Source organism: Notolepis coatsorum (genome assembly GCF_963971535.1).
Source record: "Notolepis coatsorum genome assembly, chromosome: 17".
NCBI classification, from domain to species: domain Eukaryota; kingdom Metazoa; phylum Chordata; class Actinopteri; order Aulopiformes; family Paralepididae; genus Notolepis; species Notolepis coatsorum.
The window spans coordinates 10,069,930-10,093,610 of record NC_140181.1 but is presented as its reverse complement, the minus strand read 5'-3'; the positions used below and the strand labels follow the sequence as shown (position 1 = coordinate 10,093,610).

General features: G+C 42.2%; 2 protein-coding genes across 2 annotated transcripts; both read right to left on the bottom strand.

Annotated features, from left to right (window-relative positions):
- Window positions 1-1,541: 1,541 nt before the first annotated feature.
- Window positions 1,542-7,693, bottom strand: LOC311244584 (tubulin alpha-1C chain-like). The gene is made up of 4 exons (XM_084334170.1): window positions 7,561-7,693; window positions 3,098-3,320; window positions 2,856-3,004; window positions 1,542-2,763 (listed from the first exon to the last, which is right to left on the bottom strand). Exons 1-4 carry the CDS (start codon window positions 7,561-7,563, stop codon window positions 1,786-1,788), a joined length of 1,353 nt encoding a protein of 450 aa, XP_084190296.1. The 5' UTR covers window positions 7,564-7,693; the 3' UTR covers window positions 1,542-1,785.
- A 10,311-nt stretch (window positions 7,694-18,004) lies between these two features.
- Window positions 18,005-23,547, bottom strand: LOC311244256 (tubulin alpha-1C chain). Its single transcript, XM_084333663.1, has 4 exons — window positions 23,451-23,547; window positions 20,124-20,346; window positions 19,879-20,027; window positions 18,005-19,786 (listed from the first exon to the last, which is right to left on the bottom strand). Exons 1-4 carry the CDS (start codon window positions 23,451-23,453, stop codon window positions 18,809-18,811), a joined length of 1,353 nt encoding a protein of 450 aa, XP_084189789.1. The 5' UTR covers window positions 23,454-23,547; the 3' UTR covers window positions 18,005-18,808.
- Between the last annotated feature and the right edge of the window lie 134 nt (window positions 23,548-23,681).

Here is a 23,681-nt window from a genome sequence, read left to right as displayed (position 1 = left end):
GTGTAGTAGTATGCTGTATGCTGATTTTATGCCTATGTTAATTTTGTGCTACTTGCTGTGGGGCACTTTGGGCTGCAGTCCATGTGTGAAGGTGAAGGGTGATATATAGATAGTTATTATTTATTATTATTATATTATAAAAAATGTATGCATTGAAATGTCTGTAAATCTCGACAACATTGAAAATGAGGGTGACCTCAATTGTCCTTTGAGAATAAATAAAGGTTTGAATTTAATTGAATAGTCTTACTAACCACCTCCAATGTAGTTCTCCCACCCCCCTCCAATGTATATACTCTTTTTTAGACTCTTTTGTATCACAAACAGTACTGTATTTGTAAATTTGGTATGTCATAAATGTATAGATGTAGCAGTACTGTCCATCTGTATGTCATATATGTTATGAATTGAAAATGGGGGACCCTGATGTAAACAAGACGAAAGTCTCTCTCTGGTCTGCATCACCTTAACAAGTGTGTATTGTACCCATTCTGCAATCTGTTAATACAAATTTCAATCAGTCAATTAATCAATCAGAGCTAACAATTGCCCTCTAGCCATGGGAATGCTTTGTGAAAAGGCTCGATTCAAGCCAGTATACAAAACAAAGATCACCGATACCAGTATCCAGAACAAACAGATGGTGACCTTGGATTTATTGAAAAATAATATTATTCATATAATGTACCTCTATTAAATGTATGGCTCTTTGTGTTAAAACTTTAGGAAATGTACTTAACAAAAGCAATGATTTCAATTAAATTGTCCCTTAGTTTTGTTCTATAGTATGTGCAGATTAAAAAAAAAAAAAAAAAAAGGCTTAATATCTCAACTACTTAGAACCTTATAATTCAAAGCTTGAGAGATCTTGCAATACAGAAGTCAGATCAAAGAATTTATATGCAGCTTTACCATGTGCAATATTCCTACATGTAAATATAACATACTGGCTTTTGATTACTTTTATATGCATCACGGTACATATTAATACAACTCTGATAGCACTATTAGTAATTTATATATTTTATACCCAGTTTGATCACCTGTACATTGTATATTACTGATGCCCAACTTATTCCCGTTGTACTGTACTTGTCGTATGACATTTGAATCAAATACCTGGAATAATGTAAAAAATATATACTAGCGCTCAAGTGTGACACATTAGCCTGTTGATCAGTAACAATTGTGTATTGTATCCATTCTGCAATCTGTTAATAAAATGTTGAATCAATATTCTAAACTCACTTACCCCTCACCTGCTAGTGTGTCGTTTCAGCATTGACCACTAGATGGCGATATTGTATATGTAGAGAAACGACAAGTCCGCTTGGCTGGAGAAATAAATAACAGGAATCTAAAGCTAACTGATAAATGTAGCTCTACTGGCTCTGCACTAGTTACATTATCCAAAATGGTACAATGTATATTTAATATTAATCACATAACATTTAAGTAGCACCAACATTTAAGTAGCACCATCCTTAAAATGTAAACAAATGTCATGTAGGGTGCACTTTAAGAAATCACAAGTCAATATCTCATTTTAAAAACGTTTTATTTGAGCCGTTATAGAACATAACATAAAGATCAGAATGAAAAACAATAAATAGCAGGGGATAAGTTGAGAATTTTGGAATGAAACGTTAAGTGACCCGTGTCTAATACTCTTCTCCCTCGCCATACGTTTTATTTGAGCTGTTGTAGAACATGATTAGAATAGAAAACAATAAATAGCAGGGGATAAGTAGAGAATTTTGGAAAAAAACATCAAGTGACCCGTGTCTAATACTCTTCTCCCTCGCCATCCTCCCCTTCCACGCTGTCGGCTCCCACCTCCTCGTAATCCTTCTCCAGGGCTGCCATGTCCTCTCTGGCCTCAGAGAACTCTCCCTCCTCCATGCCCTCACCTACATACCAGTGCACAAACGCACGCTTGGCGTACATGAGGTCAAACTTGTGGTCAAGCCGAGCCCAGGCCTCAGCAATAGCCGTGGTGTTGCTCAACATGCACACAGCCCTCTGGACCTTGGCCAGGTCTCCACCAGGGACTACGGTGGGGGGCTGGTAGTTGATGCCCACCTTGAAACCAGTAGGGCACCAGTCAACAAACTGGATGGTGCGTTTGGTTTTAATGGTGGCAATGGCAGCGTTGACGTCTTTGGGCACCACATCACCACGGTACAGAAGGCAGCAGGCCATGTACTTGCCGTGGCGAGGGTCGCATTTCACCATCTGGTTGGCCGGCTCAAAGCAGGCATTGGTGATTTCAGACACTGAGAGCTGCTCGTGGTAAGCCTTCTCAGCTGAGATAACTGGGGCATAGGTAACCAGAGGGAAATGGATACGAGGATATGGCACCAAATTGGTCTGGAACTCTGTCAGATCAACATTGAGAGCACCATCAAAACGGAGGGAGGCAGTAATGGAGGACACGATTTGGCTAATAAGCCTGTTGAGGTTAGTGTAGGATGGACGCTCAATGTCAAGGTTCCTACAGCAGATATCATAGATAGCCTCATTATCGACCATGAAAGCACAGTCTGAGTGCTCTAGGGTGGTGTGTGTGGTCAGGATGGAGTTGTAAGGCTCCACCACAGCGGTGGACACCTGGGGAGCTGGGTAGATGGCGAACTCCAGCTTGGACTTCTTGCCATAGTCAACAGACAGGCGCTCCATCAGCAGGGAGGTGAAACCAGAGCCGGTACCACCTCCAAAGCTGTGGAAGACCAGGAAGCCCTGAAGGCCAGTGCACTGGTCAGCCTGAGGAGAAGGAGGGGAACACGGGTCAACAAAACCATTTTCACATTTAGATATATCAATTCGATATTATTAATCTCTGCTGTGGTACTCACCAATTTACGCATCCTGTCCATGACCAAGTCAATGATCTCTTTGCCAATGGTGTAGTGTCCACGGGCGTAGTTGTTGGCAGCATCCTCCTTGCCAGTGATCAGCTGCTCAGGGTGGAACAACTGGCGGTAAGTTCCACTGCGGACCTCATCTGAGGGGAAAGATAAGTATCAAGTTAAATGAGAGCTAATGAAAGCATTTGAGTACAATACCTGTATGTTTCACATTTTTAAAAGGAGCTTACCGATGACAGTTGGCTCCAGATCTACAAACACAGCCCTGGGGACGTGTTTGCCAGCTCCAGTCTCACTGAAGAAGGTGTTGCAAGAATCATCTCCTCCTCCGATGGTCTTGTCGCTGGGCATCTTTCCGTCCGGCTGGATGCCATGTTCCAGGCAGTAGAGCTCCCAGCAGGCATTGCCGATCTGGACACCAGCCTGACCCACATGGACTGAGATACATTCACGCTGGAAGAAAAGGAGATCTTTTAATTGTTTTGTAAAACTATTGTTACAAGTTACAAGAACAAAAACCAAATTCCAACTGTGTCAATTTAAACTACCTCAATTACTACCCTTTAACTACTACCCTTAGTAACAAACAAGTAAACTAATTACCCCCTCCTTCGGTCTGGGCAGTGATTTTTTAACTACCAAAGTAGTTCCATCTCATCAGTGTCCCGTGAGCCAGTCAATTTGTTTGTTCCAAGTTAATTTCTTTGGTATAATCACAATCCAAAATGTAACGCCTCTGACATGACTCAGCAAAGTAAGGTATCGTTTTGGCATCTGTCATACATTTTCAAAACGATACCCAGCCTTAATATGCATCTCCGCTTAATAACACGTCTAGTGTGAACCCAGATGTTCCAGTGTACTTTTGTTATGGCTCACTTAATGTATATTAATAACTCATCCCCTGCAATCTATTGTTTTCCATTATGATAGGGTTGGGCACCGAAAACGGGTTCTAATAGGAACCCCGGTTCCTAACTTCGGGTTCTGGAACCGGAAGTAACATATTTGCATTTAGATTCTTAAAAAGAAAATTATTAATTAATACCCTAGTTACAGTACATCAACCAAATTAAACTGTATCAAGTGACATGTGAAAGATAAGATGTCTCAAAAAAAAAAAAAAAAAACTCCTGCGAAATAAGCTGTGACCTGTTTTGACCTGAAACTCAAAGAATCGGAATCGTTAAAAACCAAACGATGCCCAACCCTAATTATGATGTATTGTGCGTCAGCAATGCTCATGTGGACAGAATGTCCTGGTATTGGTTAGCTGAACCTCTTGGCAGATAATAGCAAGGCGCTGCCAACAAAGCTCTTGATGAACAACCCGGCGGTGGTGCTTGTTCCATGTTTTTGGAAGAAAATGCTGATTAAAAACTCCTTTGTTCACTCTTTTTAAAAGGATCTGTCCATTTGACATGCATCGGGCACAAGTTGTTTTTGTGTCAAATCTAAGCAACCAAATATTGAAATTTGGGCCAAAGGTGTCATGGTCTAGCCCTAGTCAACAGTCCCTCATCTTTAAACTAGTGCTAGTGTCATTGATCTCCTTGTCTTCACGCTCTCGTCACCTATGACCCGGTGGGAAAAACGAACAACAAAGTTAAGTGTTTCCCACAGGATTTTGTGAGTGTGATGGGTGAACCTTGGACCCTCTAGGGGGGATTTTTTTATTGGTACATTTTAAAGGTAAATGCATCAATCTTGTGCACTTTGAGAGCAAAATAAAGGGGCTAGATCTATGATGAACGTTGTGCTCAAACACAAAATCGACTAGAGCTTCCCAATCCTCTCCTCGAAGCACCCCAGCCGTTAAATACATTTGTTAAATTCCACCACCAGCACACCCGATTCAACTTAACTAACCCTTTATTAGTTGAATCAGGTGGTGGGATTTAACAAAGATTTAACAAAACGGCTGGGGTGTCTCGAGGAGCGGTTACCTGTGTTGAACTGGTTTATTTTAGAAAATAAAATATAGTAATTACTATTACGACTACTACTGATACATCCCTATTGGCAAACATTATAAAAAAAGACGTTTTTTTTAGTTAATTATAAAACTGTGGCAGGCCGCCACAGTCTAGGTAAATAATGGGAAACACTGGGTGCACGATATATCGGCCGCCGGTATCGTTCCGAATATATAATTAATATCGGCCGCTGATATAATACCAATACTTTTGGCTTTGGCCATTTTAAGGCATACTGTACTTTAATGTTTTAAACGGTTGTACAATGTGTCCTAGAAATCTCACTCACGTATGTCATACGTCTTCCACATAAAAATGCTGGATGCAGAAATGGAGCCGATGAAGACATGAGAATATTAAAATTATTACGTTGTCATACGTTTTGAGCCCATTTCAGCAGATTACCTCGTTTTATGAGCAATTGGTCGAGACCAATTAGTCTCCATTGTGAATACACACCTCCCTAGGTAGCCTATATCGTGGGTGTTCCTATAATTGTATTCTGCTTACAGCTTTGAAAATCCATTAATTTCGTTTCACAATGTCAAAGCATCAAAACGTTTGCGCATTTCTGTCCGCTTTATAAAAATGCTGGAAGCAGAAATTGAGCAGATGACATGCGAATATGAGTTGAGTTCTAACAACGAATGTATTACATGCCGATAGGATGATGTCACTGTATGCTAGGGCTGCACGATTAATCGATATCGCGATTTGGAATGATGCATCGCAAAAAAACGATTTTTTTTTTAAATTTATTTAACCAGGAAGTCCCATTGGGATACAAGATCGGTTTGGGAGAGGGAGGTAAGGGCTTTTAGATTGTGTGTTGTGAAGTTTAGACTTCAGAGAGGGAGAGTAAAGTACAGGGAAAAAAAGGTACCGTTGGGTACCGGTATCGATTCCCAGGTAAAAAGATAAATGTACAGGCTCAGTGTCCCGAAAAGACCCACCGCATAGGCCAGATGCAAGCCGCATCTTACAATAAACCTCTGTGGGGCTGTTAAAAAAATAATTTAATCGCAATATCTGTCCAAAAAAAAAATCGCAATTAGATTATTTCCAGCCTGAGTCGGATTGTGGCAGGGAGTCTGAATTCGGCACAACACACCCTATTATACATCCCAACCCCAATCCACACCATCATCCACCACCACCACACTTCCCAGGCAACACTGATGTAATCACCCCCCCAACCACTATCATCCGAGTCATCATCCCATCATGTAGCCCCATCCTCGGTTTCCTTTGCATCGACAAAGATCTGTACATCATGGCAGCTTTTGCAGACACGCATGAACATCTTCCCGTCTCACATTTTCCTTGTTTGCAACCGCAGTGGACTACCTGCTGCAACACACTTAAATCAGGGGCCGGATTTGTAGTCATCCAGGTCACCGTTAACTCCCCATCCTCCACGTGCCACCCATTGCCAACGGGTGGAGGGGGCACACACATAGCTGCTTAGTCACTTGGCCCTTTTGCAGTGTTGGTACAATGCGTCACTTGTCTGGGGCATATAGAGAGTTCTGGCAAAGCCGATGATAATGCGTCATAACTTCTTGCATCATTCACATTCTTAGCTGATGGCTAGCCATACACGGGACAGTGTGGCACACATATTTGCTAAGAAGACTCATCAAATGTAGACTGGTATAGGGTAATTTACATTTCGCCCCTCCTCCACACTGCAACATCCTACCCACCCACTACCGTCTGACACCGATGGTTATTTGTGTAGTGTATTGTCATTCTGTATGGTTCTTCATTTGTATATTGTACAGGGTCCTGTAACATTGTATAGCATTTTAATGTTTCTGTATAGGATTTTATGTTTCTCTTTCATTACTTGCGATTATATTTGCCGCACCTTAGGTTTGAGTGCCAAATCTCGGTTGTATAAATACAATCTAATCTAATCAGGGTGCGACCATTTTCAATTAATCGTGACATTTATGACACACACACGACAGATATACATCACATTATGATACAAATCGATCTCTAAAACAATGTTTGTATGTCTCCGTAATAATGGTGATTGTGGCCTGGTGGTAGGTCCGCTGGTTAAGCCACCGTTTGACGCAGTTTCTATATCTATCCCACCATCTTGTACACGTTCTTTCTGAACGGACGTGAGATGGATATATAACATTGTTTAGAAACCCTTTTGCGAATTAAGGTGGTTGTGTCCCGTTTTCGTCGTGTTATGTAACGTTAATCTGGGGGATGTCATTTTTTTTCTCATCCGTTGTGTTGTCTCGCCCTACGTCCGTCTCCTCGCAACAACGAGAGCTGCCATTGGTCGAACGCAAGATTACGTGACCGAAGTCGCACCCATTACGTCAAATAAAACTACGCTACCGTGACCAAGTATCCGTGCGCGAGGAAAGATTCTAGAGCCTTCTACAAGATATAGTGCCGACTTTAAAATCATGTGCGCAAAAAAAGGGCGGGATTGAAAATGGATACCTTTTTATTCCTAAATCTACACGGATACATCTTTAGGCCCAGGGTGAAAATTGTGCAGTGCGCCAAGGAGGTGGGAACGATAATGGTTTTCTAGCCCCTTCTCCGCCATCACCGTACGGCCTACTAGCGACGGTTTTGTTTGTCATTCAAATGAGACCGCGTTTCCAACGCATCCTTCTCACAGTTAACGGCTGATTCGTAACTGATCTGACAGATAAGAGGTTTAATTGTGTAATAATACTCACCATGTTTCTGAAGTGAGCGTCGAAAGTGAAGAAGATTGTCTTGGGAGGAAGAGGCTAAATTAACTCTCACAGGTAGACCTTTATGAGTCCGTTGTAAGAAGTTATTCACCGACTTTCGCTGGGTGGGGCTATTTATGCCCGGCAAAGAGGGGCTGCTCTATCCGATTGGCTGAGCATCACATGACCGTTTTCTATTGGATAAAATGTGGCAACGCTGTGCCCTGCTGCTGGGGGCGCGAGGACTGGGCGCGCGAGATTTCCCACAGCCCTATGTTCCCACATTTCCGGTAGTAATAATAATAATAATAATAATAACTTTATTTGTATAGCACCTTTCATACAGGGGATTGCAGTTCAAAGTGCTTTAGATCAGTAAGAAATAAGTATGTCATAAATGTCTTGATGAATTGAAAATGGAGGACCCCATTTTAATAATAGACAGTCTCCTCCCCACCGCATGTATTCTCTCCCCACCGTATATTTCTCTCCCACCCACCCACCCCCTCCTAATGTACAGTCTCCTCCCCATCATATGTATATACTCTCTGTCAGGATCTATGGGTAACAGTACTGTATATTTGAATATCGTATATGTCACAAATGTAACAGTACTAAATACCTGTATGTCCCTATGCCATAAATGTCATGTATGTTGTGTATGTCATAAATGTCAATATGAATTGAAAATGGGGGACCCTGATGTAAACAAGACAAGCCTCTTTCTCTGGTCTGCATCCCCTTAACAATTTTGTGTATTGAGCCGTACTGTATTGTTCCCATTCTGCAATCTTGTAGACCAGTCCCATTGCAAGTTGCTGTACTGTCTGTCGTCTACTCTAAGCCATCCTAGGTTGTCAAAATGGGCAGGGGTAAGGTGAATGAATGAAAACTTTATTTAACAGATTGCAGAATGGGTCCAATACAGTACGGCTCAATACACACAATTGTTAAGGGGATGCAGACCAGAGAAAGACGCTTGTCTTGTTTACATCAGGGTCCCCCATTTTCAATTCATATTGACATTTATGACATACACAACATACATGACATTTATGGCATAGGGACATATAGGTATTTAGTACTGATACATTTGTGACATATACGATATTCAAATATACAGTACTGTTACCCATAGATCCTGACAGAGTATATACATATGATGGGAGGTGGGTTTTAGGAGTAAGGTCAAGCAGTAGTCTGACCAGTTTGTTTTGTGATGTTTGTAGTCTTGTTTTTAGGGCCTTTGAGGTGCTTTGGTACCATGAGGTGCAAGCAGTCATAGTACCCTTGGCTTGAACGAGTGCTCGTTAGTCTTCAGGGTATTCTCGTTTACCAGAGAGGAGATCCGGTACAAGATTTTTATTTATTTTTTTACATTGGTTGCCATTTTGTCACAGGAAAGATTTCCCTCTAGGATGGAACCCAGGTAGGTAATCTCATCTTTCCTTGTGACAATATTGTCACCCAATGTAACAGAAGCCGTTGGCCTTGCTGAGTTTTTTATTTGATCCAAAGATAATGGACTCAATGAATAATTTTACCCATGTGTAATGATAGTTTGTTATCAGCCAGGTGCAGATTCTGCCGAGTTCAGAGCTGAGGGCTTTTTCAACCTGCAACTTGTCCCTGTCAGAGACCAGCACGGCTGAGTCATCCGCGAACAGGAACAAGTTGCAGTCACAAGCTGATGCCATGTCATTTGCATAAATTAGGAACAGTAAAGGTGTATGCTTCCTTGTGCAACACCACAGCTCACTGGGAGGGGGGGGGGGGGGGGGGGGGGGGGGGGCAGTGTACTGTTCCCCTCCATCTGTTCTCTCCCCTCCAGGTATGGATTGCATCCAGCTCACCAATGAACTATCAAACCAATTGCTTTTAGCTTGTTAAACAGAATGGAGTGATTGACAGTCTCGAAGGCCTTTTGTATTTTTTGAAGTCTTTGGGGACGTATCCGTTTTATGGAGAGGTTTATTATGTGGGTGATGATGACTGGGGTGATGGTGGCTGCTGAGTCTCTGAGGAATTTGGAGGGGATGTTCTCATGGCCAGTGGCCTTGTTAGGTTGGAGGGCGCTCAGTTTTTTTAGCACCTCATCTGTTGTTACCATTTCCAGTTTGAAGTCGTCTTTGCGGACCCCTAGGCTTTTGTAGAAGGCTAGGATGTGTTCTACCCCAAAATGCCCAGAGTGGGAGGGTAGTTTATTAACCAGTGTTGTGGCTGTTTGTAAAGAAAATGTTTAAGTAATTGGCCACATCCAGCTTGTCTGTGATGAGTGTTTTCTGTCTTTATGTTGATGTTTGAAAATCTGGTTTTTAGTGTTTTACTTGGTTGTTGAGTAATTTCCATATGAATTGAAAATGGGGGACCCTGATGGAAACAAGACAAACGTCTTTCTCAGGTCTGCATCCCCTTAACAATTGTATGTATTGAGCCGTACTGTATTGTACCCATTCTGCAATCTGTTAAATAAAGTTTTCATTCATTCATTCATTCATTCCAAAGTTCACAGGGTTTGTTTTTGTTTTCCTCAGCTTTATCATTGATGAAATTCTTTTTTGCAGATGTGATCACAGTGTTTACATCGTTTCTTAGCCTGTTTCTTTGTTGTTTGAGTTTAAACACGTGGGCTTGGAGATCACGGATCACTGATGAGAATTTGGTAAGCTTTGACTGACTTTTATGAAGTTCAGAGCATTTTTTGTCTCTGGTTTTCATAGAGGTTAGTATGTCTGAGTGCATTATGGCTCAGCACGGTTTTTAACCCTGGTGGTTCTTAGGGGGGCCATGTTGTTTAGTATTGATGAGGATTTGGTTTTGAAACCAAGCCATGTTTCTTCAACTAGTGTACCACTGAGCTCATCTGACCAGTCTAGGCTCTCCAGTTCTCCTCACTAGAGTAGGGTTTGAGGTCCTATAGATGTGACTGTTTTGTGACAGCCGGCCTTTTGTTTTAGCTTTTTGCGGGTACAGAATATCATATAATGATCGCTTAACCTGCATGCTATAAACCCTTTATTGGAGATCCTGGACTTGTCAGAATTGAGGTCAGAATGAGATCAATGGTAGTTTGTGTTGAAGCACACACTCTTGTGGGTTGGGTTGGGTGATTAGTTGGCTGACACTGTGCAGATCACAAAACCTACTGAAAGACTTGGCGACGGGTGCTTCTTTACGTTGCATATCCGTGTTCCAGTCCCCAATAAGCGCTGCACGTGCCTCACAGGGAGGACTTTACTGTGACGCTTGCAATGCTGACATAGGCTATAGGTATGAGTAACGTTACAGAACCACACATAGTCCACACCACACAGGTCTGCATGCATGGATGATGAAGACGCACATATTTAAATCATACCTGTCAACCCTCCCGTTTTCCAGGGATTGTCCCGTATTTCAACCTTCTCTCCCGCTGTCCTCCCGTTAAAATATTTTCCCGTATTTTTCCATTTTTTTTTATTTATACAAAATGGCTGCAATTCCTCTCCATGACGACCGTTGGCACAGTGAGTCAGCGCAAAAGCCGGTTGCCGAGAAAGCTTCTTCTTCTTCATTGGGTGGCTTCTTCCTCTTCTTCTTCTTCTAATGTTTATTGGCGGTTGGCACTAACTTGTACACTGTCGGGCAACGTGGGGTTGTTCCCGGAGAGCTCACTCTCGGCCGTGGTTCCTCAGTGTATAATGTATGGTGCTCTCCCTCAACATGCGAGTAGGGTGAAACAACACCATTCTTTAGTCCAAATAATACCCTACTTTATACTATATTATTGTCATTCGTTTAATGTAAAGTCAGTCTTACATTGGCACTGCTTTAACGTTGCATTTACCCATAATCCATTGCTGTATTAGACCCATGTGCCAGTATAACGTTTGTAAAGTAATGAAGCGCAAATGTAAAGTTAATCAATACACAATGAAACAATATCTTTATCTATATCAAGGACCACAATGGAAATAAGTCTTGACTTTTTTGTGTAGCATCCTTGACGTTTTTCTGGAATCTTGTATTTTTAATGTCTAATAAAATAAAATAAAATAAAATATCACATGTCAAAAACTACTTTAATAAAACAAGATTTCCGTTTTTCATTTCTACTCATTCATCCAAAACAAGACAGCAATTCTACTTCTGCATGCACCGGGAGAATTGAGCTCATAGCACAGATTTGGAGTTGATAGAACATGGACATGGCTGTTCTTAGGAAATGTTGCACATGGTGGAAATAATGGAAATGAACATTTCTAACATTAACATCTAGTGTATGTTTAAAGTTGATACATTGAGGCATGGTACAATTTCACTTTATATTACAGCAGTATCCGTTTTTAACATTACAATTAGTGTCTGACACTATAGACACATGTTAAACGTCAAAGTCAACTTTGTCATTTTCCAATTTGTGCAAGACATACAGAAAAATTCAATTACGTGCCCCCCTTCCCACGGTGTATATAGAAAGAGACAATAAACACAAAAGTAACATAGGACACAATATACAACACACAGGACTATGTACAATATAAACAGTACCTACAATTAAATTAATGAATGAATTAAATAAGAGGTAAAAGAGAACTTAGTGTAAATATTCCTTAATTTGTGTCAACGTTATAAAAATCCTATTGTATTCAACAAATGAATTATGATACACCACAATGTGCCCTTTCTATATCTATTCTAAATCTATGGCCTTGCGATTCCACGGCTGCGCAGTGCCGACAAGAGCAGGCGTTACATCTCCTCTACAGAAACACTGACACTTCCATTCATTTCAAGTTCAAGTTCAAGTTCTTTAATAGTTGTCATACAGAAGTACAGAATACTTTCATACAAAATGCTTCTTACTGTTACGCTCCAGAGACTGTGCTAGACAAGATAGTATCAAATAACATAATAACATAATATAGCATGAATTTAGAAGAAGAAAATGAGGTCACAGTGTTCGGTATAGACATATGTACAATGTTCTGAGTTACCATATAATATACAATACACAATACTATGCAGTGTACTAATGTACAGTACTATCTAGTGCAAAGCAGAAATGGGATGAGGTACAATTTTAGGTACAATTTACAGTAAGGTGTACGAGTTGTAGTGCAATCCTTCATCCATAAATATAAAGTGTGGGGAGTGGGTGCTACAGTGTGTTTGTTTAAAGTGGGTGTGTGCTATAAAGTGTGTGGAGTGGGTGCTACAGTGTGTTTGTTTAAAGTGAGTGTGTGCGTGTGGATGTGTGTGCTATGTGTGTTTGGTGGTTGTTGTTGTGTAGTGTTCATTCATTGTTCGTTTAGCAGCCTGATGGCCTGAGGATAGAAGCTACTTCTGAGTCTTTCTGTGCTCGCCTTGAGACTCCTGTATCGCTTGCCTGACGGCAGCAGTTCAAAGAGGCAGTTGTTCGGGTGGCTCGAGTCCTTAATAATTCTCTTAGCCTTCCCCTTGCAACGCTTGTAGTAAATGTTCTGGAGGGTGGGGAGCCCCCCTCCAATTGTGCGTTCGGCTGAACGTGTCACTCTTTGTAGTCTGCTTTGGTCTTTTGCAGTGCTATTCCCAAACCAGGAGGTGATGTTGCCGGTCAAGATGCTCTCTATTGTACATGAGTAGAAGTTCTTAAGGATCTTCTGGCTGACTTGGAACTTCCTTAGGCGCCTGAGGAAGTAGAGGCGTTGTCGTGCCTTCTTCACCACACTGTTAATGTGTGTGGTCCATGTCAAGTCCTCGGATATGTGGGCTCCGAGGTACTTGAAGCTGTTGACTCTCTCAACCGGTGCCCCGTCGATGCTGAGGGGGCTGTAGTCCTTGACCCCCGACCTCCTGAAGTCCACAATCATCTCCTTTGTTTTGCTGACGTTCAGGGAGAGGCTGTTTTCCTGGCACCATCCCGCCAGGACCTTGACCTCTTCCAGGTAGGCCCTCTCGTCGTTGGCAGAGATCAGGCCCACCACCACTGTGTCGTCAGCAAATTTGACGATTGTATTGCTACTTCGCTGAGCCACACAGTCGTGTGTGTACAGGGAGTAGAGGAGGGGACTCAGAACACAGCCCTGGGGGGCCCCTATGTTGAGGGTGATGGATGAGGAGGTGCAGTTGCCTGCTCTCACCACCTGGGGTCTGCCAGTCAGGAAGTCCAAGACCCACTGGCAGAGGTCATAGCCCAAGCCCAGGTCCCTGAGCTTGGCTATGAGTATGGAGGGGACTATGGTATTGAATGCCGAGCTGTAGTCGATGAATAGCATTCTCACATAGTTCCCCTGCCTCTTGTCCAGGTGTGATGCTGCTGTGTGCAGCACATGGGATATGGCGTCCTCCGTGGATTTAATGCAGGGGATGTACACAGCATTTCACTTTCAACCAGGTATCTGATTAATTTAATGTAGCAATTAGTAGTTCACCGAGTCCTTGGGTACATACAGGTTTTGACCAGCAGATGGAAGCGACGAGGCAGCTCAGCAGAGAGCAGCTGTCAACAAACATCCTAACAGAAAATATATACATACGAGGGGGAGGAGACTACATTGTGAGGGGGAAAATTACAGAACATTTGAAATGCATGGAAAAAATAGCATTTATTGTCAGTATTTTAGAGACCCCCCCAAAAATCCACAAATCATGTTTTCATGGGAGCTGATGTCTCATCTACACTGTAAACAATTTATGTTTTTTCACGGGAAATTCACTGTATTATTTTACAGATTACTTTTGTTTTTCTACTTTAAGTGTAAATGCCATAAAAATACAGTAAATTACCTTTTATCAAAATATGAACCATTAAATAAAGGTTGTAATCTGTAAATGTATTTGATTTTACTGTAATTTGACAGTAAGTATTTGGCAACATTGATGCCAGACATTTACCGTTTTCTTGCAGCTTCTTTTCTTACAGTGTAGGGAAGCCATGGCTCCCCTGGCTCCCCCATGGTTCGCACCCTGGCCCTTCCCTAATATTGTTGGGTATAACCTCTAACAGACCTGCATCTGATGATTGTCGTGCTCTGGCGGGTGTGTAGTTTATTAGAGAGTCAGCAATATAACTGGGTCCTTGTCCATTTAGAGGTTTGTATGTGAGGAGAAGCACCTTAAAATCAATTCTAAAAGTTACAGGAAGCCAGTGTAGAGTAGCTAAGACAGGACTAATGTGTTCCCTCCTTTTGGTATTAGTTAGTAGTCTATAGCTGCAGTGTTTTGAATGAGCTGGAGTCTTTCAGTCGTTTTCTTGGGGAAACCAGTGAATAGTGCATTGCAGTATAGTCTAGTCGGCTAGATATAAAAGCATGAATTAGCTTCTCTGCATCATTTTGATTTATGAACCTTCGCTATGTTTCTGAGATGAAAGAAGGCTATTTTGGTCACTGTTTAAATGGGCGTTGAAGTTCAAATCTGAGTCCAGGACGACACAGAGACTTGTCACCTCCGGTTTAATCCAAGTGGTTAAACTTCCCAGATTATTTGTTAGCATCTCTCTTTTTGATTTGGGGCCAACAAGTAGGACTTCAGTTTATACAGAGTTTATTGCTGTGGGCATCATTTGGTTCAGCGGATATTTACAATTGTGTATCATCCGCATTGCTGTGGAAATCTATACCATACTCTCTGATGATGTCAGAGTATGTCAAATCCAATTTAACATTAGCATTGTCTTTGTTCGTCAACCATTTTGGTCGGAAAATGTAATCTAACGATTTGTATAAGACGACGATGCTTCGGACCAGATCCATTTTGTTCAGTAGCCTACCGTATTTCGCATGTCATGTGGCCTACTGTATGTTCCCACATTTCCTTTTTCATAAATTTGTATCTGATTTTATCCCCCTTTCTCTTAATTTGGTAGCCAATAACACCCAACCTATTATCAAGCCAGTTTACCAACAAAGATCACTGATCCCAGTAGCCAGAACAAGCCGATGGTGACCTTGGTTATTGACGTTGGTCAAAAGTTATATTGTTCATGTAATGTCCCTCTACAAAGCTCTTTGGGTGTTCCAATAATTTTTTATGTACGTCTCACATACTATAGAACAAAACGAATGAACAATTTAATTTAAAGGATTTCTTTTAAACGTACATAAAGAAAATTGGAACACCCAAAGAGCTTTGTAGAGGTACATTATATGAACAATATCATTTTGGAGATAAAAAAAAAAGGCTCAATATCTCAAAACGACTCTGAACATAGAACCTTATAATGCAAAGCTGTGGTCTAATTTAGACTTGCCACAACAGCCAGCCAGTACCATGATAAACAGAGCACAAGTGTAGTAGTCTAACCCAGACTTACGACAGCCAGTACCATGATAAACAGTGCACAAGTGTAGTAGTCTAACCCAGACTTACGACAGCCAGTACCATGATAAACAGTGCACAAGTGTAGTAGTCTAACCCAGACTTACGACAGCCAGTACCATGACAAACAGTGCACAAGTGTAATAGTATGCTGTATGCTGATTTTTATGCCTATATGTTCATTTTGTGAACTTGCTGTGGGGCACTTTGGGCTGCGGTCCATGTGTGAAGGGTGTTATATAGAGTTGTTTGTTATTATTATTATAAAAAATGTATGCATTGAAATGTCTGTAAATCTCGACATTGAAAATGAGGGTGACCTCAATTGTCCTTTTCGAGAATAAATAAAGGTTTGAATAGTCTTACCCAGAATTGTCACGATAGCTGGTACCATGATAAACAGTGCACAAGGGTAGTAATCAGCGGCACGGTGGTGTAGTCGTTAACAGCAAGGTCCAGGGTTCGATTCCCGCTTGGGGACCAGGTTTCCATGATGCCAGTTACCCAGGTGGGGTATCTCCCAGGCCTTTCTGTGTGGAGTTTGCATGTTCTCCCCGTGCTCGCAAGGGTCCCCCCCCCCCCCCCCCCCCGATAAGATAAACCCAATGGTAAAACATGCACAACAGATCGCTAACGCTGTGGCGTCCTTGACGAAGACGGACAGGAGCACTTGGATTGGTCCCCGGGGCGCGGCTCACGTTGACGCCCTATCTGCTCCCAGCTGCCCTTGGGGGGGAAGGACAACGGGATGGGAAAAGTGCAGAGACATTTCATCGGCGACTCAGTGCATGTGTGTGTGACGTTCCTGTGGGTCGCCCATCTCGCGTGTGTGTGTTAAACTGCATGACAAATAAAGACTTCTAGTCTAACCATTATTATATATTATATTATAATCTAACCTAGACTTGCCACAACAGACAGCCCCATGTGAGAGCTAACAATTGCCCTCTAGCCATGGAAATGCTTTATGTGAAAAGGCTCCAATTCAAGCCAGTATACCAACAAAGATCACAGATACCAGTAGCCAGAAGAAAACGATGGTGACCTTGGATTTATTGGAAAATAATATTATTCATATAATAATGTACCTCTACAAATGGCTCTTTAGGTGTTACAATCTTTGGAAATGTAAGTTTAACAAAAGCAATGCTTTCAATTAAATTGTTCATTAGTTTTGTTCTATAGTATGTGGAGATAAAAAAGAAAGGGCTCAATATCTCATAACTACTCTGAACCTAGAACCTTATAATTCAAAGCTTGTGAGATCTTGCAATGCAGGGAAGTCAGATCAAATCATTAATGTGCAGCAGCACCATGTGCAATATTCCCTCATGTAAATATAACATTCTGGCTTTTGATTTATTAACTTTTATATGCATAAGTAGACCTGTATCACTGTACTACATATTAATACAACTCTGTACATACATCTGATCTATTACCCGTGTATATATTTTATACCCAGTTTGATCACCTGTACATTGTATATTACTATTGCACTTTACTGTTACATTTGCACTCTGGTTGGATGCCCAAATTCTTCTTGTTGTACCGTACTTGTGTTGTATAATGACAATACATTTGAATCAAATACCTGAAATAATGTAAAAAGAAATACTAGCGCTCAAGTGTATGACACGACATTAGCCTGTTGATCATCTAAATCACTTCCCCTCACCACCTGCAGGGGCTCATAACAGAAACAAGCGTTTCATTATAAAGTATTCTGTATTTTGTTCTGACAAATAATAAACAAACTTGAAACTTGAACAAGGGTCTGTGTCGTTTCAGCATTGACCATGAGATGGCGATATTGTATATGTAGAGAAACGACATGATTTCTCCGCTTGGCTGGAGAAATAAATAACAGGCATCTAAAGCTAACTGATAAATGTATCTCTACTGGCTCTGCAGTACTGTCTGCACTAAAAGTTACATTATCCAAAATGGTACAATGTATATTTAATATTAATCACATAACATTTAAGTAGCACCGTCCTTAAAATGTAAACAAATGTCATGTAGGGTGCACTTTAAGAAATCCAAGTCAAAATATCTAATTTTAAAAACGTTTTATTAGAGCTGTTAAAGTCCAGCGCACGCAACAGGCGATTTTTGCCAGGCGACGACTTTTTAAGCCAGGCGACGGACAGAATTTTATCGCTTCCATTGTTATGAATGAGACAACCCACACAGCAGGAGATTTTCATTGAATAACCTACGTATTATTACCATGCTACTTAATATGTTAATTATTAATTAACAGGAACAATTTAAATAAATAACTTGTCATTAACTAATAAATTGACAATGGGCCACGATGCACCTGTTTTTATACTCGGGTAACAAAAGAAGTTGTGGATGTTGACAGAGTTGAATGTCCAGGCTGCAGCTGATGTAGTTTGTAAGGTTTATTGTCCAAAGAGAATTATGGTTGAGAACAGAACAGTTTGCGTCTTCCGTATTCCTCTGTGAAAAAACGCTCTCTCTCAGCAGGTGCATAACATTACTTGTCCAATCGGTGCCTAGTGAACGTATTTTAGCGATCCGTCATGCAGTAATGTCAGGAAGAATGAGGAGAGGTTGTATTCGTATATGGTGGTTTAATTCCAGCTCAATATGGGTTTTACAGGTTAATACTTCCCTTGTAATGCACAACACAGCTACCTGTTAATAAGCTCGCTTCACGACAACCTAACATCCGGTCCGTCCTCCTATATCTCCCGGGGGGAAACAACACCCCCAGCTAAACAGAGTGACACATATAGCTTATTATATTACCTGAACGGTCGTGTCTGGTGTGGGGTGCTAAGCGAGCGACAGCCGATCACATCGCCAGGCGACGTCGCTCGCCTGCCGTGTCCTTTGGACTTTACAGAACATAAAGATCAGAATAGAAAACAATAAATAGCAGGGGATGAGTTGAGAATTTTGGAAAGGCGTTTAGGAAAGAAACATTAGTGACCCGTGTCTAATACTCTTCTCCCTCGTCATCCTCTCCATCCACGCTGTCGGCTCCCACCTCCTCGTAGTCCTTCTCCAGGGCTGCCATGTCCTCTCTGGCTTCTGCAAACTCTCCCTCCTCCATGCCCTCACCCACATACCAGTGCACAAAGGCACGCTTGGCGTACATGAGGTCAAACTTGTGGTCAAGCCGAGCCCAGGCCTCAGCCACGGCAGTAGTGTTGCTCAACATGCACACAGCCCTCTGGACCTTGGCCAGGTCTCCACCAGGGACTACGGTGGGGGGCTGGTAGTTGATGCCCACCTTGAAACCAGTAGGGCACCAGTCAACAAACTGGATGGTGCGTTTGGTTTTAATTGTGGCAATGGCAGCGTTGACATCTTTGGGCACCACATCACCACGGTACAGAAGGCAGCAGGCCATGTACTTTCCGTGGCGAGGGTCGCATTTCACCATCTGGTTGGCCGGCTCAAAGCAGGCATTGGTGATTTCAGAGACGGTTAACTGCTCGTGGTAAGCCTTCTCAGCTGAGATGACTGGGGCATAGGTAGCCAGAGGGAAATGGATACGAGGATATGGCACCAAATTGGTCTGGAACTCTGTCAGATCAACATTGAGAGCACCATCAAAACGGAGGGAGGCAGTAATGGAGGACACAATTTGGCTAATAAGCCTGTTGAGGTTAGTGTAGGATGGACGCTCAATGTCAAGGTTCCTACGGCAGATATCATAGATAGCCTCATTATCGACCATGAAAGCACAGTCGGAGTGCTCTAGGGTGGTGTGTGTGGTCAGGATGGAGTTGTAAGGCTCCACCACAGCGGTGGACACCTGGGGAGCTGGGTAGATGGAGAACTCCAGCTTGGACTTCTTGCCATAGTCAACAGACAGGCGCTCCATCAACAGGGAGGTGAAACCAGAGCCGGTACCACCTCCAAAGCTGTGGAAGACCAGGAAGCCCTGAAGGCCAGTGCACTGGTCAGCCTGAGGAGAAAGAGGGGAACACAGGTCAACAAAACCATTTTCACATTTAGATATCTTAAATATACATTATTAATCTCTGCTGTGGTACCCACCAATTTACGCATCCTGTCCAACACCAGGTCAATGATCTCTTTGCCAATGGTGTAGTGTCCGCGGGCGTAGTTGTTGGCAGCATCCTCCTTGCCAGTGATCAGCTGCTCAGGGTGGAACAACTGGCGGTAAGTTCCACTGCGGACCTCATCTGAGGGGAAAGATCAAGTATCAAGTTAAATGAGAGCTAATGAAAGCGTTCGAGTACAATACCTGTATGTTTATCACATTTTAAAAAGGAGCTTACCGATGACAGTTGGCTCCAGATCTACAAACACAGCCCTGGGGACGTGTTTGCCAGCTCCAGTCTCACTGAAGAAGGTGTTGTAAGAATCATCTCCTCCTCCGATGGTCTTGTCGCTGGGCATCTGTCCGTCCGGCTGGATGCCATGTTCCAGGCAGTAGAGCTCCCAGCAGGCATTGCCGATCTGGACACCAGCCTGACCAACGTGGACCGAGATACATTCACGCTGGAAGAAAATGAGATCTTTTAATTGTTTTGTAAAACTATTGTTACAAGTTACAAGAACAACAACCAAATTCCAACTGTGTCAATTTAAACCAGCTCAATTACTACCCTTTAGTAACAAACAAGTAATTATCACTCCCCCTCCTTCGTTTTGGGCTGGGTAGCGATTCTTTTAAGATATCAAATCGAATTAGTTACCAAAGTAGTTCATCTCATCAGTGTCCCGTGAGCCAGTAAGTTTGTTTGTTCCAAGATACAACATTTCTTTGGTATAATCACAATCCAAAATGTAACAACGCGGCCCCTGTAAATGTCCTAACCCAACCCCCTCCAATGTACAGTAAATTACCAAGTATGGTTTTGTCAATATTCCAATGTACAGTTTTGTTTGTACAGTTGTACAGTGTCCCCCACCCACCCACCCCTCCTACCCAACCCCCACCCCCCACCCACTCAACCCCACCCCACCTACCCAACCTCCTCCAATGTACAGTTTCTACATCAAATGTATATACTCTCTTTTCTGGACTCTTTTTGTATCACAAACTGTACTGTATTTGCAAATCTGGTATGTCATAAATGTATAGATGTAGTACTGTCTATCTGTATGTCATGTATGTCATATATGTTATGATGAATTGAAAATGGGGGACCCTGATGTAAACAAGACGAAAGTCTTTCTCTGGTCTGCATCCCCTTAACAATTGTATGTATTGAGCTGTACTGTACTGTACCCATTCTGCAATCTGTTAATAAAGTTTTCAATCAATCAAACGGCACACGCACATGACTCAGCAAAGTAAGGTATCGTTTTGGTATCTGTATTGTACATTTTCAAAACGATACCAAGCCTCCGTTTAATAACCGTCTAGTGTGAACCCAGATGTTCCAGTGTGCTTCTTTTGGTTATGGCTCACTGACTCAATGTATTTATAACTCATCCCCTGCAATCTATTGTTTTCTATTATGATGTATTGTGCCTCAGCAAGGCTCATGTGAACAGAATGTCCTGGTATTGGTTAGCTGAACCTCAGTCTTGGCAGATATTAATAGCAAGGCGCTGCCAACAAAGCTCTTGATGAACAACCCGGCGGTGGTGCTTGTTCCATGTTTTTGGAACAAACGTGCTGAGATCAAATCTAAGCAACCAAATATTGAAATTGGGGCCAAAGGTGTAGCCCTAGTCAGCAGTTCCTCATCTTTAAACCAGTGCTAGTGTCATCGATCTCCTTGTCTTCACGCTCGTCACCTACCACCTGCGGACCCGGTGTGAAAATGAACAACAAAGTTAACAGCCTAGCAGAGTGGTGTTAAAAAAAAACGTTCCATGATAAGCAGCACTAAAGTGATATGCCATGGAGTGGACCCTCCCCATTTGATAAGGCCTTGACGCCCAGGGACCCCAGCCACGAAGATAATGTCGTTTGATTTAGTCCATAATTACAACCGTCTATATACTGTAGTTGGAGAGATGACACAGTGGCTAAATCTGAGGGTGGGGTCACAAGACGTCTAAAGCAGCCAACTGATGTCTGTCTGCATTATATATTATTATGGTCAAGTCTGAAAGTAAGATGAGTCATTATTTCCTGTCAAAGCAGCATTCTCTCTGTTTGGGGGGGGGGGGGGCAGGGGTGGGAGGCAGGGGGGCGGGGGGGGTCACGAACAGGCATCCCTCTGTTGTTAGAAGTCACTAACCAAAGAGATTGAGCACCACTGATATTAAGAGTTAAACGAAACCCATGGTCAAAATAGTCAAAACATTCTTTGTGGCAACTTCTAGCAAAATAAAATATAGCCAGTGTGTAAATTGAAGATTGAATGAAGGTTCTTCCTTCTTTTGCTGCATTTACAACAAGTATGATTGCCGACCACACTGTGTGTCGACTTGTAAACGTCGTATTTATTGTACCTATATGTGAAATTGTTGATAAACTATGTCTTTGTTTTTTTTTATGCTCGCTGTCGCTGTAAATCAGTGTCTCACGAGTTGAAATAAAGGTTTGAAATGAAATGAAAATAAACTACTCCCATTTTTTCCTGGGAGTGTGCAGAGGACCTCCTGGAACCTGCCCAAGGACCAAACACCACTGAGCCCCTGCCCAGTGCTCTGGTTTGAACATATGTAACGGTTTCCATTGGAAATTCTGCCTCCATGTCATTGTCACACACGACTGATGAACCGTTATAGTAATCTGCACAATCGGCCCAAAAGTCAGACAGCTGGAGAGGATGGGAGAGAGAGGGGCGCAGTGCGAGGGAGGAAAGAAAATGCTTTCTTTGTACAGAAACTAGACATCAGGACATCGTGCTCCACATCACCTGACATGAGGCTGCATGACAAATTAACTCTTAACACGGAAAGGTCTGTTTTTCACAGTTGTTAAAAACACCACTCATCACGGGATGGCAGATGAATCAATCTCCAGGACCGAACATCTCTTGACAAACACAGCCTATGTAGCATAATAAAAATTAAACACTGTGATTTACCATACCTTGCTACCTGTCTATCTTTTTTATGCTCGCTTATGCCTGTATTTTTTACTGTTGTGAAGCACTTTGAACTGCAACCTCTGTATGAAAAGTGCTATACAAATAAAGTTATTATTATTATATAAGATAAGATATTCATTTATTCCTTCCTTTTTCAGGCATAACATGTAATAACGGCCTTAATTCGTGATGCTTAGCACAATGACCTTTAAGCCAATGGGGTCACCGCGCGCGTCGCAGGGAACACGTGGAAGTGAGTGGCGCATAAATACTGCAGTTGAGTTGATGTTCAAATCATATGGCAACAGTTTTACCGACTGACTATGCCATCAATCATCACATTAATAAATACCATGTCCACCCGGGTTTGGTTTCAAAAGCGATGTAACCACAGTACGCGATGTCCAATACGTCTGTTTTGTTTGTTACCCCCACGCCCTAATAAAAAGACGTTTGTTAATAAAAAGGAACGGTTTAACACTGCGGACACACTCTCTGCGTCCATAACTATCTGACCGTTTCCATCCATCCATCTCACAGTTGTTACCGGCTTATTCATAACTGATCTGACAGATGAGAGGTTTCGTTTAATTGTGTAATAATACTCACCATGTTTCTGTAGAGTTAGCGTCGAAAGTGAAGAAGGTTGAAAGAGGAAGAGGCTAAATTAACTCTCACAGGTAGACCTTTATGAGTCCGTTGTAAGAAGTTATTCACCGGCTCGCGCTGGGTGGGGCTATTTATCGTCGCCCGTGCCCCGGCTGCTGTATCCGATTGGCTGAGCTGCTGAGCATCACGTGGAGGAATTAATGAAAACTTTATTAACAGATTGCAGAATGG

Excerpts from the sequence above, each read along its gene's own strand:
- LOC311244584 (XM_084334170.1), bottom strand. Across the intron at positions 3,005-3,097 it reads TCTGGAGCCAACTGTCATCG|ATGAGGTCCGCAGTGGAACT; the intron begins GTAAGCTCCTTT and ends CTTTCCCCTCAG. Across the intron at positions 2,764-2,855 it reads TGGACAGGATGCGTAAATTG|GCTGACCAGTGCACTGGCCT; the intron begins GTGAGTACCACA and ends CCTTCTCCTCAG.
- LOC311244256 (XM_084333663.1), bottom strand. Across the intron at positions 20,028-20,123 it reads TCTGGAGCCAACTGTCATCG|ATGAGGTCCGCAGTGGAACT; the intron begins GTAAGCTCCTTT and ends CTTTCCCCTCAG. Across the intron at positions 19,787-19,878 it reads TGGACAGGATGCGTAAATTG|GCTGACCAGTGCACTGGCCT; the intron begins GTGGGTACCACA and ends CTTTCTCCTCAG.